Consider the following 17,309-nt stretch of genomic DNA (forward strand, 5'->3'; position numbering starts at 1 on the left):
ACTCTTGATCTCAGGGTTATGAGTTCAAGCCCCCATGTTGCAGTAGAGATTACTTAAAAATAAAATCTTTAAAAAAAATACCGTATGTGGGGAAAACTTTGACTCTACTAGATCAGTTCTTGATTTGACACTCTTGGTAACCTATACTTCATGACTTACCACAGTTTGTAATGGTTGTTCAATGTCTGTTTCCCCACTGGATTACAAGCTCCAAGATACCAAGAAACCTGCTTATCATCCCTAGCAGAGTTGCTAAAAAAAAATAATTAGTCCTGAAGTAAAACTATTACCTCGTAATTACTAGGCATGTAAACTACATCGCGCAATTCAGTCCATTCTTTGGAGCATTTAATTGTTTTCTGACTTTATAGTATATAAGTGTTTGGTTGTCAACACCTGCTTTCTTATACGTAGGCGTTTTTAATAGGTTAAAATTGAGCAGTAAAGAAGTGTTGACAGGGGTGCCTGGGTGGCTCAGTTGGTTGAGCTTCTGCCTTTGGCTCAGGTCATGATCCCAGGGTCCTGGGATCAAGCCCCACATCAGGCTCCCTGCTCATTGAGGGGCCTGCTTCTCCAACTCTCCTGCTTGTGCTCACTCTCTCTGTCAAATAAATAAAATCTTAAAAAAAAATATATAAAGAAGTGTTGACAATTTCACGATCATGCTGAGATGTTTTAATGTAAATTTTATTACAAAGTCATACAATAAAAAAATACAGAATGGTTTGTGATATAAGATGGAAAGTAAAAATCCTCCTCCCTACCCTCTTTCAGTGTCACGACTGCAGTTTCTTTAAAATTATATGGTGTTAGGATACATTAAAACAGTAAGCATCACTACTATTACAGAGGATTGAAACTCAATTCTATAATATGGTTAGCACTGGGTTGCCAAAAGCCCACTTTCTTCACATTTAATATTCTTCCTCATTAAAATAATATTTTTGTAACACAAGTACTTTGTACCTATGCTTATCACCACAATTTTATAGTCTTATCTTGCAAGTGTAACACATATATAACTAAACAGTTGGTAAACATATAGAGATTGAGCACAATTAAGGCCCACAAGGTACTGCTGTATAATGTATCTACCAACAGGTTGATCAGACCAGTAGTTATATTTGACAGCAAGAAAAAAATTAACTGGTTTCTGTTCATAGCTGTAATTAAACAAAGACTGGGTTCCTTTCTTTCAGCTTCAGAGACTAGAGATTCTGAATGCTTTTTATTTGTGGCAGACAACTGGATTGGTTTCCAAGAACATGGTACTACAGCCCCTTTAATTAGAAATCTTGCAAAACTCAAAATTATATCACCCAGTAATAAACTACTAAGAAGGATCAGGCTAGAAGCAACTATCCAAATACAAAAGGCTAAATTGGCCATTCTCCGAGATACTACTTCTACATTTACCTGAACTATGTAAAGAGATATGAAGAGGCTAATAGCTGTCAGCAGAATACAGTACGTTCCTTTTATCCAGTCTTTGACATGTGATCTTTTTTTAAGCATATATGACCCTGTTTGCACACCAGCCATATGAATTGCCACATACCCCAAGGTAGAGATTATTCCTTCTCGGTTGGCATTTAATAAACCAATCCTTGTGCCACTACCATCAGTGCCATATAAAATTAACCTTTTCAGTGGGGTAAAGTCGAGGGCTAGCTGGTATAACACAATAGTGCTGATGGCCACAATCCAGGATTTATTTAGAGGAAAAATAATCAAAAGCAGTGATGTTAACAGTTTCACAACTACTAAGGTAAAGAAAAAGTTCCAGTGAACTCCATACTCAGTTAAATGTTCCTGATAGCCTATGGATTTTATAATGACTAATCGTCCTACTCCTAGGAAAACTAATGGCCAAACAGAGTACAAGGACTTTGTAAGATAATAAAATCTGGACCCTTCCGTGTATTTTCTCCTAACTTCTGGACAAACCATTGCAGTCCCAAAAATAAAACCTCCTACTCCAAAATCCATTGCTCCTGTCCCATAGAGCTCAGTTTTGGCAAATCTTCTGGGAAAAAGTGGGAAGTCCACAGCCAAAATGGCAATAGCAGTAAATGCACTGTTAATTACACGGAAACAAGAGATGGCTGGAACATATTCTGATTCTAGACTGATTTTCATGAATTTTTCAAGTATTTTCTGGACAGGCATTCTGGCACAGCAAGTTCTCCTGCAGTATATTTGATAGAATAGCCCTGCCCCAAGGATAATTACAGCAAGGTGCTCAAGGACGACAAATGAAGACAAAATGGTCAAAGTGGCCACCAGGGGAACTATTAGGAAAACAAAGTCAATGAAGAATCTAGTTTTCCAGGTATGTGAAGAACACAAGTGCTGTGAGAGAATGATCAGAAGCCCTCTGCACAGGATACAGAATGCAGGTAAGCACAGGCCCTGGGTGACTTCCAGCACACTGGTTCCATTGTGGTTACTGACAAAAGCTTCCTTCATCTGCTTTTGAGACATTTTTTCTTCTTCCTGTGATAAGAGCAAAGGGATACATTGGAAAAGCAATGTTCTTGTGGAATAGGCATATATATGACTTAATTTTACTTTGTTTTTAAGATTTATTAGAGCATGTGTGCGCGGGGTGGAGCAGAGGGAGAGAGAAACTTTAGCAGACTCCTCACTGAGCTCAGAGCCTGACATGAGGCTTGATTTCAAGACCCTGAGATCATGACCTGAGCTGAAACCAAGAGTCTAACGCTTAACTGACTGTCCCACCCAGTGCCCCCGATTTTACTCATATTCCTAGATTTCAGAGCAGAACTTAAGGCCTAATGATTTCAAATCAGGGCAGAAAATAGAATTTGTGATTCCTCCCCCAAGGATTGTGGGAAGAAGGCTAACACATCAGGATAAGAATGTCAGGGCACCTGGGTAGCGCACTGGGTTAAGCATCCCACTCTTGGTTTCAGTTCAGGTCCTCATCTCAGGATCCTGAGATTGAGCGCCCCCCACCGGCTCTGCGCCCAGCACAGTGTCTGCTTGAAATTCTCTCCCTCTCCCGCTAGTGCTCTCACTCTCTCAAATCTAAAAAAAAAAAAAAAAGGGGGGGGGGGGGCCCTGGATGGCTCAGTCGGGTAACCATCTGCCTTTGGCTCAGGTCGTGATCCCAGTGTCCTGGGATCCAGTGCTGCCTCAGGCTCTCTGCTCGGCGGGGAGTCTGCTTCTCCCTCTCCCTCTGTGTTCTCTCGCGCTCACTCTCTCTCAGATAAATAAAATCTTAAAAAAGGATAAGAATGTCATGCTAATAGTATGAAATCATTGGTTAAAAAGCTATTCTCTGTATAAGGCAGACTCACAAAGAAAATTAATTTGGCATATACACCCTGAAAATGGAATCACAGATAGGAATTCCTATTACAAAGCATTAGGATAGGTTATTAAAATTTTGTAATGCAAACTGAATACATTTAACTAATGACTTCAAGTCAAATCAGAGGATAAGGAGAAGGTATTTAAGTACACCTTGGAGTTGGAGACCTTGGTTTGTGTGAAGAGCCTCTCTGAACCCATTGCCTCCAAGACAAAATACTAGTCCTCCAAAGACATCCTGAGCCCCAGGCTGCTCCTTACCTCAGTCACAGCCATGCTTTCAGATTAAGTGTAGACGGGTAGAATGGATGCTAATCCTGGGGAAGGGGGCGGGGCGGGGGAGGCCTGGGCGTATGGCACACACTAGTGTTCGTGGTTTCAAAGGGATGTAAAATACCTCTCTCATATTTCAATGTCTTTAAAGTGGCACACAGAAAGAACACGTTTGTTGGCCAAACCAGAACCATGTAGAACAAATGAATGCACGCATGCCTGACGGCCTGAGCCAGCAACAATTCCTCTCGATAACAAACCGATCTGAATCGACTGGCTTTTAGAAATAAAGGAATCCTTTTCCTGACTGACACGCGCCACGGCCGCGCCGGCCCTTACACCTCACGTGCCTTCGGTGTCCCGGCGCCCCCGCAGCCGGCCGTCTACATGGTCCCTGCTGCACGACTCCCAACGCAACCGCAGAGCCATGCGGGAGCAACCCGCTTCCGCCTCCCGAGCCGCGCTTCCGGCCGACGTGGGGCGGCCTGCGCTTCCGGGCCGGCTGATTCCGCGCGCGCGCGTCCCGCCCAAGACCGGAGCCCGTTTCCTAGCCGCGTAGGCACCCCGCGCTAGTTCTTGCCTATGGTGGGCCTGCCGCGCCCAGGTCCGTCGGTGGAGCCCGGAGCAGACGCGTCACGCGCTTCACCGCCGCCCCTCGAACCCCACGACGAGTCTCTCAGAGTGGTGGGGTCAGAGGGCCCGGCTCAGTGTTCGACCACGGCGTCCTCTACTGAAGGACCCCAGGCCCTGTGAGGCCCCGGAGGCCCTGCCTCCCGCGCGCCTCCTGCCGGAATACGGGAGGCCGGCGTCTCAACCCCATCTTAGCCCAGGTTCTCAAAATACTTTGTCCTAGCTGGAGCCCCTAACTTCGACCCAGGCGTCCAGGGCGGGCCACGTGCGCCCGGCTCCCAGTGCGCGCCCCGCCCCGGGGGAGGAGCCGGCTGGCTCCCGGCCACTGGGCCAGAGCGGCGGGCGGCCGGTGCGCTCTGGCGGTCCCGGCTTCCTCTCCTCCCCGGCTCGCTCCCGCCCTCTCCTCTTCCCTCCCCTCCCCGGGCTCTTCCCGCCGTCTCTCCCAGCCCGCCCGCCTGCCTTTCCAGTCGGGCTTGGCGGGGGCCGCGCGCTCGGCGGCTCAGGCCGTGGGACCGGTGAGTGTCACCCCCAGCCCAGGTCTGAAGCGCTTCGCGACCCCGAAAAGGCAGGGAGGCCGGTTTGCCCCTGGAGCGCAGAGGAACGGAGGGCGTCTTCCTCCTCTTTTTCCAAAGCGCCGTTTGCCTACCCTTTCCCATTTCCTTTTTGACCGTCTCGTATCTCAGCAGGGGGTAGCCCAGCTCTTGGCACTTGCCTAGAACAAGAACCTTTCGTGGTCCCCCCTCCACCTCTCCACCTTGCTGGCAGGAGGCGGCCCGGGGTTGGGGAAGGGTTTCAGCTGGGAGGCTGAGTCCCGTCTCCTGCCCTTCTTTTCGCAATCCTAGGGACCGGGGAAGGGGCAGCTGGCCCGGGTAAGCGTCAGGGCAGCCGCGCCCTTGGCTGGGGTCACATCCACCTTCCAGGGAAGGGCATACTCTCCCCGTGCCAGGTGCTTCCGGAGCGGCGTCCCAGCCCTCGTCCCTGCGGGCACTTCGTCCAGAAAGGGAGTCTTTGTTCCCGCAGGGAAGCTGGGGGCGGATCCAGCTGGGTTCCCAGGACCCTTACCCAGCTCTTCTCGCGTGCGCTCCCACTGTCCTCCAAGCGGAGGACGAACCTGAGGCTGGGGAGGAGGAGGAGCTAGTGATCAGGTTGCCTCTTGCCTTGACTTGGTGTTATATCTGTTCATTACCATCTTCCTTCTGCCCACAGTGGTCACACCCTTTCCAGAAAGTCTTGGCTGGTAACCGCGAAGCTGGGGGAGAGCAAGAGCTGGGAGAACTGGAGAAAACCGCTCTAATCTGACTTGACTTTGGCTGGGAACGGACGCTGCATCATAATAACCAACATTTGCAAGGCGTTCTCTGAGGTACTAGCCCATTTGATCCTTAACTCAGTGTTTTGAGGTGTAGGTATTAGTATTCCTTTTTGCAAACGAGTAAATGGAATAAGGCTTAGAGAGCTCTTGTGATCTGCCTTGGAGGAGTTGTGGGCTTTGATTTCTAACTCCACAACCTATTATGCTCCCCTGATCCTCTCTCTTAAAATGAGCTTCCAGGTGAGGGAGCTTTGTTTTCCTTGACTCTGGGGTTGCCCTCTCCACGGCTGTCCCTTGGGCAGCATATGATCGGTGTGCAAGGTGAATGTATCCAACACATTCCTGATGCTCTTCTCTGTCCTTTTTTCAGTTTGCATGAAGTCCCTATCCCTGAATTCTTTCACGTGCTAGATGTATTCAGAGCCTCAAACAAGTCTCCGCCAGGGTCCATCCATTACAGACACCCCTCGTCCTCATCCCTCCTTGCTAGGAAGGTGTGAGGCCTGGGATATTTTGAGTCTTAGGGTCACTTACAGTTTTTCAGCGATTGGTCTAGGTATAGCCTCACAACACCCCCCTCTCAGATTTTCCTCCTCTGAAATCCTTGCCTTTTTAAAGTTGACACTGGGCTGTTCTACCTGATTAGTGTCGCCAAATGGATTATCCATCCTCGGTAGTCCTTACTATTAATAACAATATTCCCCCTATGACTGAATATTCAGATTTGTACTCCATGACATCATTGACCTTCACAACCACTCCTTGTGAGGTAGATTTTACTACCCCCATGTTCAAGATAAAGGATCAAAGTGGGCCAGGAAGGTGATACGGCTTTCCTGTGAATGAGCTATAATTTTGCTCCCACACAACAACTTTCCTAGAGCATCAAGAATTGACTCTAGCCTCCCTGGTCTATCAATTACTGGCTATACAAAAATAGGATATTTCTGTCCAGTGGAGAGGGTAGGGCATGAGACTTCTCTGTCTCCCAGTGTCTCCATTCTCCACAGCACACTGACTCAGAACATATGCAGCCCCACCCCAAACCTCTGTAGTAAAACTGCCCCTGAAGAGCCCGGGGAGCCTCTGGAGGCTCTCATAAAAGTTTCCCGTTTCCTAATTGGCAGGGGATAGGACAGACTTTCCCTCTCTGCCCAGGCTCGCCCTGATTCTTATTTTGATTGTTCTTGCTTGGCGGGAGGAGCTGGAGTGAGTCACCCTGAAGAAGCCCTCACCTGTGTTTGGCCCTTGTCTTCTCTCTCATGTCATAGGCTCTGAGGTGATTCATCTCAGATTCCTCCAGAACTGAGCCTTTTACTGGACCTATGTTCCAACCTGTGCCCCCATGACCAGGTGGATAGCACTCTTTGTGCCTGTGACCCAGAACCCTGGCTGACCACACTGAAGCAAGATGCTCCAGCAGGTAAAACCTCACCCTTAGGTAACCTAGGCCCTGAAGCATCTAAGGCACTTTCCCATCTGTCACTTAGCTGAATGAAGATGCCACTTACCCTGACCTGGAAGGAAGAAAGAAGAAAGACCTTTTCTCTCTTCACGTAGTCACTCCAGTGCCTTTCACCTATCATTGAGAAGCTTTTCCTGATACCTAACTTGAATCTCTCCTGTTGTGGTCTTTAGCTCTTTTTCCTGGGATGAGTAAGATGGGATGGGGAGGGGAATCCTTAGGGCACTCTGGTGACTTCACAAGTCTGAACCAGTGAGGGAGTCCTGAGAGATGTCCCTGCCAGCCTGAACTGCTGAGGTACAGTGGAAGCCTGAGCCTTCCAAGAGGAGGTATTCTTTGAAGCTGAACCTTAAAGAATATGTAGGAATTAGCCAGGTGGAGAAGGGAAGTAAGCAGTCCAAGCAGAGGGGTCAGTGGGTGAAGATGCCTATGTGGAAATATAGGAGTCTGATGAATGGATCAGGAAGCGTGTGGTGGGGGAATTGCTACTGCAGCATGAAACCTGCCCTTACTCCAGGCCTCTGCCTCTCTAAAAAGGCTACTATGGCCCCAGGCCTTCAGGATTCCAAATCACGCATCTCCTGTCCATATCATCCTTCTCGTGCAGCTCTCGGTCCAAAGAGAATGTCAGTAGGTAGATATTTGCTGAATTTTTATTTACAAAATGTGGCCAGGCACCGGGCTGAGGCAGATGTTTAAGATGATACCTGCTCTCCAGGAGCTCACAGTCTAGTGGAGTCCCAGGCAGGTAGGTGCCTGAGACTTATCGGGATGACCAAGAGGAAAGCCAGCCAGCCTCAAGGGAGCCCTGGTAGACACTACTGCTTGATCATCTTCCAGACTTTTGTCTTATGAAATGAGCTTGAGACTGGAGAGAAGCTGGCAGGACAATTGTCTGCTCTGGGCTTTTTTTGTTTGTTTAAACTTTTTATTTATTTATTTATTTATTTATTTTTAATGAAAAAAGCAGTAATGTTCATCATAACCATACTAGCAGCTGCTCTGTATTGAGCCCTACCTAAGTAGTAGCTACTGTTCTAAGCATTTTACATGAATAATTTTGTTTAGTCCTCAAGCAAGTTACAGTGTTATATGTACGGTGCTACTATATCCCCGTTTTGGAGATGAAACTCAGAGAGGTTATTGACTTATTCAAGGTCACATTCACTGTAAGCAATGTGGAAAATATAAGCAAAAGGAACATTAAAATTACCCATAATTACACTAACCAGAGATAACATTTTAGAAAATATCCTTTATTTTTCCTCTAAATATGTATTTTTAAAATATTTGAAGCTACATAGTTTTTTGTAACCTGCTTTATTCCATTGTAAGGATATACTGTAAATTGTCCACCATTAGGACATGTGGGTTGTTTTCAACTTTTTTACGACTATAAATAGCTCAAAATATACTGAATATTCTTATGGCCTTTACATAGGATCGTTTTCTAAAAGAATTGCAGGCTAAAGAGGCATGTGTGCTTTTTAGGCCTTGATATATCACTGCATAATTGAAGGAGAGCTGTTTTTAAAAGAATAATAATAGCTAATTTTGGGTGCATATACAGGTGCCTTCTCTAAATACTTGATGTGCTTATTAGTGTCTGACCTAGGTGCTACCAGCATTCCCATTTTATAGATGGGAAAATTGAAGCACAGAGAGATTAAGAAATTTACATAACATTGTACAACTAGTAAGTGGTAGAATCAGGATTCAAATCCAGGGAATCTAGCTTTAAGGTCTAGGCTCTTGACCATTATACTTAGCTACTTCTCTGGTTGGATCAGAGCTAATCATAAATTATGGCTCGGCTTGTGATTCCCCCCGCCCAGAGCAAAGGGATTTGCATGGATCCAGCCGTGCTCTGACCTCAGCCTTTATCCTGGAGGCCAAGAGCCTGCCTTGTGGATTATGGTGGGCCCAAATTCAGAGAACAGGCAACATCTTTGGAAAGAAACTTGTTGCTGGGCCTCTCAGATGACACTTGACACCTTGGCTTGAGGGGTTTGAACTTTTAGGGTTCACTAATCTCATTGGAAACCTACACAGTCCTATTACAGACTCCTTTCTCCAAAAGCAGATTTCAGCCAGGTACTACTTACTGTCTTCTCCTACTCCCCACCCCATCTTCCCTGCAGTCTCCAGAGAGATCAGAGGAAAAATGAGACCATGGGAGGAATTTGGAAAGAGGAAACACGTGGAAAGTGTTGGCATCAAGGATCGGCGAGGGCGAAAGAGAAACAGCCTTTTCCCCTTTGTGCCTATTTTTAACCTCATCCAACTTCCAAGCCAGGCTCCCTCTCAAGTAGACCCAGGGCAGAGGAAACTAACTAAACAGCCAGGCTAAATTTAAGCCCCGAGAGCCAAGTGATGAAGGCATGGGGCTACCTCACAGCTGGTTTTTCATCACAAGCTCAATGGTCTCTTTCAAAAGCCCAAGCCATGGTTCTTTTTTGGGGGGGGGGTTATGATCCCCTGTAGCAGCCCCCCACCTTGGGCCCCACCCCTAGCTGGCCAGCCTGGAAGCTGGAGCTTGTTCAGAGGAGAGGGGATAGCATTTGTTCATTTATTGAGTACACACTGTGTGCCAGGCACCAAGTGCTTTGTGTATCTCTTATTTTTCTGTCCAGTAGCCCTGCGAACTGGTTTTATTTTCCTTTATTTACAAATAAAGAAGCTGTGGCTCAGAGAAGTTAAGTAACTTACCCAGGTTCACAGGCTTAGTAAGTGGCAGAACTGAAGTTTGAATCCAATGATACTAGAGGCCTGTTCTCCTGCTCCTCAGGCCCCCACCCCTACATTGCTGCCAGCTGGCCTCAGTCCCAGCTTTCATGGCCCTCTTCTCATGGCCTCTCAGGTTCATGGCCACAGTTCAGGCTCTGGTGCCCAAGGAGGGGAATCCCTCAGAGAAGACCTGCGGGAGTTCCTGAGCGGGGAAGTCCCGCTGCACCAGCTGGATGACCTCACCAAGGTGAATCCCGTGACACCGGAGACAGGTATGGGCCTCCCTGTCCTCAAGAGGCACCCCTTGGTGCTGGCTGGCTCCGTTGGTGGAGCGTGCAACTCTTGATCTCGGGGCTGTGGGTTTGAGCCTCACGTTGGGTGTAGAGATTACTTACAAATAAAATCTTTAAAAAAAGGGCTGTCTCCAAGAGGGTAGGGGTGTGATGTGGGTCGTTCGCACAGCTTCCCCTGGCCAGACCAAGGCAGGCAGGACTCCTGACCTTGAGCCGGTGGGCTGCTCCAGACGTCTGCCTGGCAGCTGCGCCCAGGCTCCCCAGGGCAGACTTTGCTCCAGATTTGGGGCTCATCTTAATTAGATCTTGTACCTATCCATCAGGGAGCTGCTGGGATCTAAAGGCACTTGGCTAATTGCAAAGGTAACACTGTTAGGCCAGTGTTTGTCTGTGTGGGCAGTTGGGTCTGTATTTGAGCCAGAGTTTGCTAAAGGTGCCTCTGCCTCAGTCCTGAGGTGTTTGCAGGCTCGGTACGCAGCAGACACGTTCTACACCAATGCTGGCTGCACCCTGGTCGCTCTGAACCCCTTCAAGGCCGTCCCTCAGCTCTACTCACCAGCACTGATGAGAGAGTACCACGCTGCGCCTCAGCCCCGGGTAAGGCTCAGCCACTTCCTGGGCCTCAGGGCTCCGCCATATCCCCCTGGGCCTCCTTGCAGCTTCCCTGTCATTATCCATCTATTCACCAGCCATGCAGTCATCCAGAATCTGCTGGTGCCACAGCCCTGCCCACCAGGCAGTCGAAGAATTTTGGACACATGACAGTAGGTGCCAAGTGAGAGAGAAATATTTTTTTAACTGAGTTTGGAACCTAAAATAAGGACATAGGATAATGGACTTTTTTCTTGTTTGTGACTTTATTAAGAGGGAAGGATTTACAAAGGTATATTTGTGTATTTAATGAACCATTTTTTGGGGAAAGAATAAAATCATGTATAATAAGGAGTGCCCTAGAAAATTCAGCATTTGTTCCTCTCAGTGGGAGGAATGAGAGGAATAAATTCTGATGGGGTTGGAGGTGGTGCAGGCAGGGAATAGGCTAGCTGGTGTTTAAGTGCATGATGTCTTCAGAGAGAGGCAAGAGCCAACCTGCTGGCAAGAAGGGTGCTGTCAGGGGCGCCTGGGTGGCTCAGTCGTTAAGCGTCTGCCTTCGGCTCAGGTCATGATCCCAGGGTCCTGGGATCGAGCCCCGCATCAGGCTCCCTGCTCGGCGGGAAGCCTGCTTCTCCCTCTCCCACTCCCCCTGCTTGTGTTCCCTTTCTCGCTGTCTCAAATAAATAAATAAATAAAATCTTTAAAAAAAAAAAAAAAAAAAAGAAGGGTGCTGTCAGGGAGAGAGACAATAGATGAGATAAGCCAGGGCTGCTGGCGAAGGGTCTGAGGCACCACAGCAGGCAGAATGTATGCGCAGTGCTGCTTCCCCAGGGCTGGAGGGACTGACTGGAGCCCACCATGGGGATAATTACTCGGGAAGTTGGGGGAGTCAAGTTCAGGAAGGTGAAACAAGATATAGGGAGAACAGTTGGAGGTTTTTAACAGTTCAGGGAAGAAGGGGCTGGGGCAGAGGCAGGTGCAGAGAGGGATGGCTCTGACATTATCCACAACAGTACCTTCTCTCCAGGAAGCTGGGTAGGGGGTGATTGCTGGACGGGCAGTGCGGGCTGGCCAGGCATTGTGCAGATGGCCTGGCCCTTGGAAGCTCATGCATGGTTAAGTGTCCAAGTCTTCCCTGAGAGCCCATATCTCACTGACAGCCTCTTCAAAGGCAAAAGCCATGTCATGGTTTCCTGTTTCCCCAGTGCCCAGTTTAATGCCCAGCACATTGAGGATAATTAATATTTGTGGGTGGAAAGAAGAATCATGGCCTAGGAATTCAAATCACATAGTTGCCTTTACTTGCTGAGTGGCCTTGGGAAGGTTATTTAACCCCTCCAAACCTCAGATTTCTCGTCCATAAAATAGGATTAGCTATCCAACTAATGGATAGATTTTTTAGGCAGTAACTTGTAGGAAAGTTCTTTGCGTGCTGCAAAGTATAGTAACATAAAATACTAAGCAGAATAAGACTATTAAGGTAAAATAAAATGGGAGGACAAAGTGTTAAGGTCATAGACTGGTCAAGGCCAGCGCTGCTTCCATACTAAAAGATGAGCGGATATAGGCACCATAGGGTCCCGCAGTTGGGTCTAACACTGCTACATCCAGGAGATTTTTCTAGAGGAAGCCTCCCCATCTCAGCCATCATTGGATCAACCACTCCTTGGAGACAGGCATTCCCTCATGTGACCTTTCACCCCTTGATGTTTTAGAAACTGAAGCCCCACATCTTCACTGTGGGTGAACAGACCTACAGGAATGTCAAGGGCCTGATTGAGCCAGTCAACCAGTCTATTATTGTCAGCGGAGAGAGTGGTGCTGGAAAGGTAGGAGGGCCTCTTTCGTGACTGGTGGGGTGGGCAGAGAGGGAGGAGGTCATTCCTTGTGGAGTTCTGCTGCTGCCTAATCATTCCCAGATAGGCTGGCTCAAGCAGGGAGTCAGTGTGCAGTGGTGAGCAAGCACTCGGCAAGAAGTCAAGAGATGGGGTTCTAGTCCAGGCTCTTCCATGTAACCTTGGGTGGATACTTTTTCTCTCAGCCTTCAGTTTCTCCTCAAAGGTCTCAGCTCTAACACCACTGGAAACAAAAGTTAGGTATTGGGGATTCCAGAATACGGTTAAGAGCACATCGGAAAGGTATTTAGGTTCTGCAAACCTCAGTTCTTCCATTTGTAACACGACAGGGACAGGAGGACCAGCATGTAAGTCCTGGGACTCCTACGAGAGTTAAATGGACCAGTGCACATAGGCACTTGGTATGCTTGGCACATAGCAGCACTCCTCTAAAAGTAGCTGGGGTGACTCGTAGGAAGGGGTTACTGGGGTAGCCCACCTGTACCCTCTGGGTTGCCCGTGCTGGCAACCACGGTGCCCTGGGCTGGCTGGGGGGAAGGACAGAAGCACTTGATGCGGTCATGTGGCCCCCTAGGTGCCAGAACCACCACAGCTGAGACAGAATGTTGCACAAGGATAGTTAAGGAGTTGCACAGCTGGTCAGAGGAGGCCACCGGGCCAGGCCTCGCCACCTTCTTGCCAAGGCTCACCCAGCCACCCCACTTTTTCCACAATGCTTGTACCTTCACAAGGGATTTTTTAGACCAGAAACTGCCTCTGCCTGTACTTACATAGGAGAGAATGGCCGAGCGCTGAGTACCTGCCAGCTTCTAGGCCATGGGCTAGCCACTGAAGAGTAGCAGGGGGAGGAACAGAGCTGAAAAATGCAACATATGGCTTTCAGGGGGCTCTTAGTCCACTAGGAAAGACAGCTGCAGGGATGACAGCTTGGACTTGGGTGTGGAGAGGATCTTCAAGAGCTCTTTCAAACTGGCCAGTGCAGTGGCTCATACCCAGCCCCCAGAGGAAGCCCACTGTCCTCCAGAATTGCTCTGGGGAGCTGAGGCTGGACCTGGCCTGAAACCCATGCCACTGGAGCTCAGTAACCCTTTATTGAGCAGCCGCTATGGTCTTTTGCTGGGTCTGTGTGGTTGTTTAATAAGTAGTAGCATAATTACATAGTTCAAAAATCAAGCAATACTGCAAGGCTTACAAAGAAAAACAGCAGCCGTACCCCATATCTATCAAGACTATTTCTCTCTCCAGAGGCAGCTACTTTCACATCTTCTAGCAGTTTATTTGGGTGTTTGCATTTGTATTTCTAAATAACATCATTATATTGTTACTAATTTTTCAGTTTTTTACCTAATCCGTTCATTTCCTACTCTGATAAGGATTTTAGCCCTATTTCTCTGCCCCCAAATACATACATAATTATATCACGATTTCTAATTAATAGGCAGTATTACAGCCATGTGTATATTGTTCACAGCAAAGCAGTATAATATCCTTTTTTGTATAATTTTTACTTTCCCTCTACTTAATAATTGCCGTTTTTTCATTTGTTTAGTTTCTATATACCTATTATTAAGTTATTACTAAACCTGTCACCAAAGCTGGATAACACCTATCCACCAGCAAGTACATCAAGTCCTTTTTTTTTTCTTGGTGATATTCTTCCCAGAGCGCCCAGATCTCTGGCTCCCACCTGGACTGGTGGCTGCCAAGGGGTATTGCCACACAGTTATTACCTGGGAGCTTCTCTGCCTCACTCTGGGGATCCCCCAAGTTGCCCTCTGTCCTATGACAACACCCCCACCCCTACCCATTGCTGGAGCCCATGGCTTCAACTTCTTAATGGCCTTGTTTTTATGGAGTACATTCTTTAGTAGCTTCCTAGAAAAGTTACATGCAGGGCAGATTTTTGAGTTGTTGCACCTCGTGCTGGATTTTATAATTCCAGGTTAGAGACCATTTTCTTTCCAAATTTATAAGGTTTTTTTCTTCTATATTTTTTGAGTGTTGTGATAGAGAGTCCCAGTCCATAATGGCGATTTGTTTTTCTTTCCAAAAGCTTTTATAGTCTTTTTTATCTATAGGTATTAAAACTCAAGTGCTATGTCTTGGTATGGTTGTTTTGTTTTGTTTCGTTTGCTGTGCTGGGTATTTTGTGTGGGTCTTTTTATCCTGAAAACTCATGTTCTTTATTTGGGGAAATTTGTATTATAGCTAATAATTTAATAATTTCCTTCCTTCTATTCTCTCTTTTTGGAACTCCTATTAGAAGGACGTTTGATTAATTGTCTAATATTCTTATTTTTCTCACTTATTTTTCCGTCTCTTAATATTTTGTACCTTCTGGGAGATATTCTCTACCTTCCAATTTTTTGAATTTTGAATTTTTTGTTGAAAAAGGGTTAATTCTAAGAGTTCTCGCTTGTTCTCTGAATATTATTCCCCGCAGCCCCCACCATCCTAGTCTTATTTCATAGATTCAGTATCTTATTTTTGAGGATACTTCATGATTTTTATTTGTTTTCTCCTTGCATTGACTCTGTTTCCTTCTGGTTCCTTTTCCTTCTTTGTTGTGATATTTGTCATTCATGTAAAAGAGGTTTATCAAATAGTTGATGATCAGTAAGTTTCTGTTCATATTTAAGAATAAGGCATTATTATTAAATGCCTCATTCAGCAACTGATTAGAATCTTTATGGATAGGATTATCAACCAGGGAGCCTCACTGTAGGTAACTTTTTAAACTTGTGGGACCCTGAATGTCCATAACTTTTCTCATGAGCTTGTCAGTGTCTCTAGAAAAGATTCCTTAGTAGAGATATGGAAACTATAAAGAGTTAAATGAAAATGATAAAAATTAAAAATATAATGAATAATTCCTTCATGCTTATCAACAGACCAGACGTGCAGATGAATACATTAATGAATTTGACAGTAAATCAATAGAAATAATTCAAATTGAGAAACAAAGAAAGAAGCACATCTGAGAGCTATGGTACAGTATCCCGTGGTCTACCATAGTTGTTCTTGGTGTGCCAGGAGAAAGAGAACACATGGGTCAGAGGTGATATCTTACACAATGAACAAAAGATGGCAGGCACAGATCCAAGAAGTTCAGAAAACAAAAAGCAGATGAATACAAAGAAAACATACTTCACATTATAGTCAAATTGCTGAAAACCAAACATAAGGAGAAAACTTTTATGGGAACCAGCAAAACAAATATTACAAAAAGAGGAACAAAGATAAGAGTGACAACGGGCATCTTTCAAAAACTGCAAGCCCAGGGATGCCTGGGTAGCGCAGTCAGTTGAGTGTCTGACTCTTGGTTTCAGTACAGGTAATGATGTCAGGGTCATGGGATCTAGCCCTGCGTCAGGCTCCGCACTCAGCACAGATTCTGCTTCAGGTTCTCTCTCCCTCCCTCTGCCCCTCCTGCTTATGCTTGCTCTTTCTCTCTAGCTCTCTTTTGCTCGCTCGCTCTCAAAAAATAAATAAATCTTTTTTTTTTTTTTAAGATTTTATTTATTTATTTGACAGAGACACAGCGAGAGAGGGAACACAAGTAGGGGGAGTGGGAGAGGGAGAAGCAGGCTTCCCGCTGAGCAGGGAGCCCAATATGGGGCTCGATCCCAGGACCCTGGGATCATGACCTGAGCCAAAGGCAGACGCTTAAGGACTGAGCCACCCAGGCGCCCCAGAAAATAAATAAATCTTTAAAACAAAAACAAACACAAACAAGAACTGCAAGTCCAAAGGTAATAGCAACATCTTTAAAGAGCTGAAAGAAAAAAAAAAATGCTGAAAGAAAATATCTTTTGGGGCACCTGGCTGGCTCAGTTGGTAGAGCATGCAACTCTTGATCTCAGGGTTGTGAGTTTAAGCCCCACATTGGGTGTAGATATTACTTAATAAAAAGGAAAGTTGTTTTTGTTTTTTTGTTTTTTTAAGAAAAAAATATCTGCCAACCTAGAATTCTATTACCAGCAAAAATACCAAAATATCTAAAAAAATGAGAACACAGGATGCCCAGCTGGCTAGTCAGTGGAGCATACAATCTTGATCTCAGGGTTATGAGTTCAAGCCCCACTTTGGGTGTGGAGATTACTTTAAAAAAAAATTTTTTTTTTAATTCTTTGCTTCTTTCATTTTTTTTAATATTTTATTTATTTATTTGACAGAGAGATAGAGCACAAGTAGGCAGAGAGGCAGGCAGAGGGAGAAGGAGAAGCAGGCTCCCCGCTGAGCAGGGAGCCCGACGCGGGGCTCGATCCCAGGACCCTGGGATCATGACCCGAGCCGAAAGCAGCTGCTTAACCAACTGAGCCACCCAGGCGCCCCTAAAAATTTTTTTAACCATGGAAGTGAAGTAAGACTTTCAAACAAAAGTTAAAGGAATTCATTGCCAGCAGACCTGTATACAAGAAACATTAAAGGAAGTTCTTTAGGCCAAAGGACTATGAAAGCAGGTGAATATTTGGATTGATACAAAGGAGTAAAGAACATTGGGGATGTGATATCTTATTTTTTATCTCTACAAGATAATTCTCTCTAGGGGGTCCTGGGTGGCTCAGCTGGTTAGGCAACTGACTCTTGGTTTTTGGCTCAGGTCATGATCTCAAGGTTGTGAGATTGAGCCCCATGTCAGACTCCATACTGCACATGGAGCCTGCTTAAGATTCTCTCTGTTCCTCCCCCCCAACTCTCTCCCCCTATCTTTAAAAAAAAAAAAAAAAAAAACCTCAAAAATAATTCACTCTAAGGCAAAGATAGTAACAGTTTACTGTGGAGATACAATGGAATCTTAAAAGTACTAAATTCAACCATAA

The 17,309-nt window shown here is 46.1% G+C and overlaps 2 protein-coding genes across 12 annotated transcripts in view; one reads left to right on the forward strand and one right to left on the reverse strand.

The window, feature by feature from the left end:
• Positions 1 to 652: 652 nt before the first annotated feature.
• On the reverse strand, positions 653 to 4,296 carry PIGW (phosphatidylinositol glycan anchor biosynthesis class W). Of its 3 annotated transcripts, none has more exons than XM_036104767.2 (2): positions 4,190 to 4,296; positions 653 to 2,496 (listed from the first exon to the last, which is right to left on the reverse strand). In XM_036104767.2, exon 2 carries the CDS (start codon positions 2,482 to 2,484, stop codon positions 976 to 978), a length of 1,509 nt encoding a protein of 502 aa, XP_035960660.1. In that variant the 5' UTR covers positions 2,485 to 2,496; positions 4,190 to 4,296; the 3' UTR covers positions 653 to 975. The 3 variants fall into 3 exon arrangements, with proteins under 3 accessions (XP_035960660.1, XP_035960659.1, XP_077920224.1); XM_036104766.2 differs by lacking the exon at positions 4,190 to 4,296 and adding an exon at positions 3,960 to 4,117; XM_078064098.1 differs by lacking the exon at positions 4,190 to 4,296 and adding an exon at positions 3,598 to 3,912.
• A 12-nt stretch (positions 4,297 to 4,308) lies between these two features.
• Positions 4,309 to 17,309, forward strand: part of MYO19 (myosin XIX) — a 34,617-nt gene continuing 21,616 nt past the window's right edge. For 4 of the 9 annotated variants that reach the window (XR_013444538.1, XM_078064051.1, XM_078064069.1 and 1 more), the window contains exons 1-6: positions 4,509 to 4,754; positions 5,446 to 5,602; positions 6,823 to 6,974; positions 9,877 to 10,015; positions 10,485 to 10,633; positions 12,346 to 12,459. Coding sequence is in view for 6 of the 9 variants with exons in the window: in XM_078064051.1 (XP_077920177.1) it covers positions 6,963 to 6,974; positions 9,877 to 10,015; positions 10,485 to 10,633; positions 12,346 to 12,459 (414 nt within the window). In the remaining 3 variants the exon portion in view is untranslated. Of the gene's footprint in view, positions 4,440 to 4,508; positions 4,755 to 5,445; positions 5,603 to 6,822; positions 6,975 to 9,864; positions 10,016 to 10,484; positions 10,634 to 12,345; positions 12,460 to 17,309 lie in introns of those variants that run through there. The other 5 variants (XM_078064058.1, XM_036104756.2, XM_078064052.1 and 2 more) reach the window with 4 other exon arrangements.

The sequence above is a fragment of the Halichoerus grypus genome, chromosome 2 (assembly GCF_964656455.1).
Source record: "Halichoerus grypus chromosome 2, mHalGry1.hap1.1, whole genome shotgun sequence".
Lineage (NCBI taxonomy): Eukaryota > Metazoa > Chordata > Mammalia > Carnivora > Phocidae > Halichoerus > Halichoerus grypus.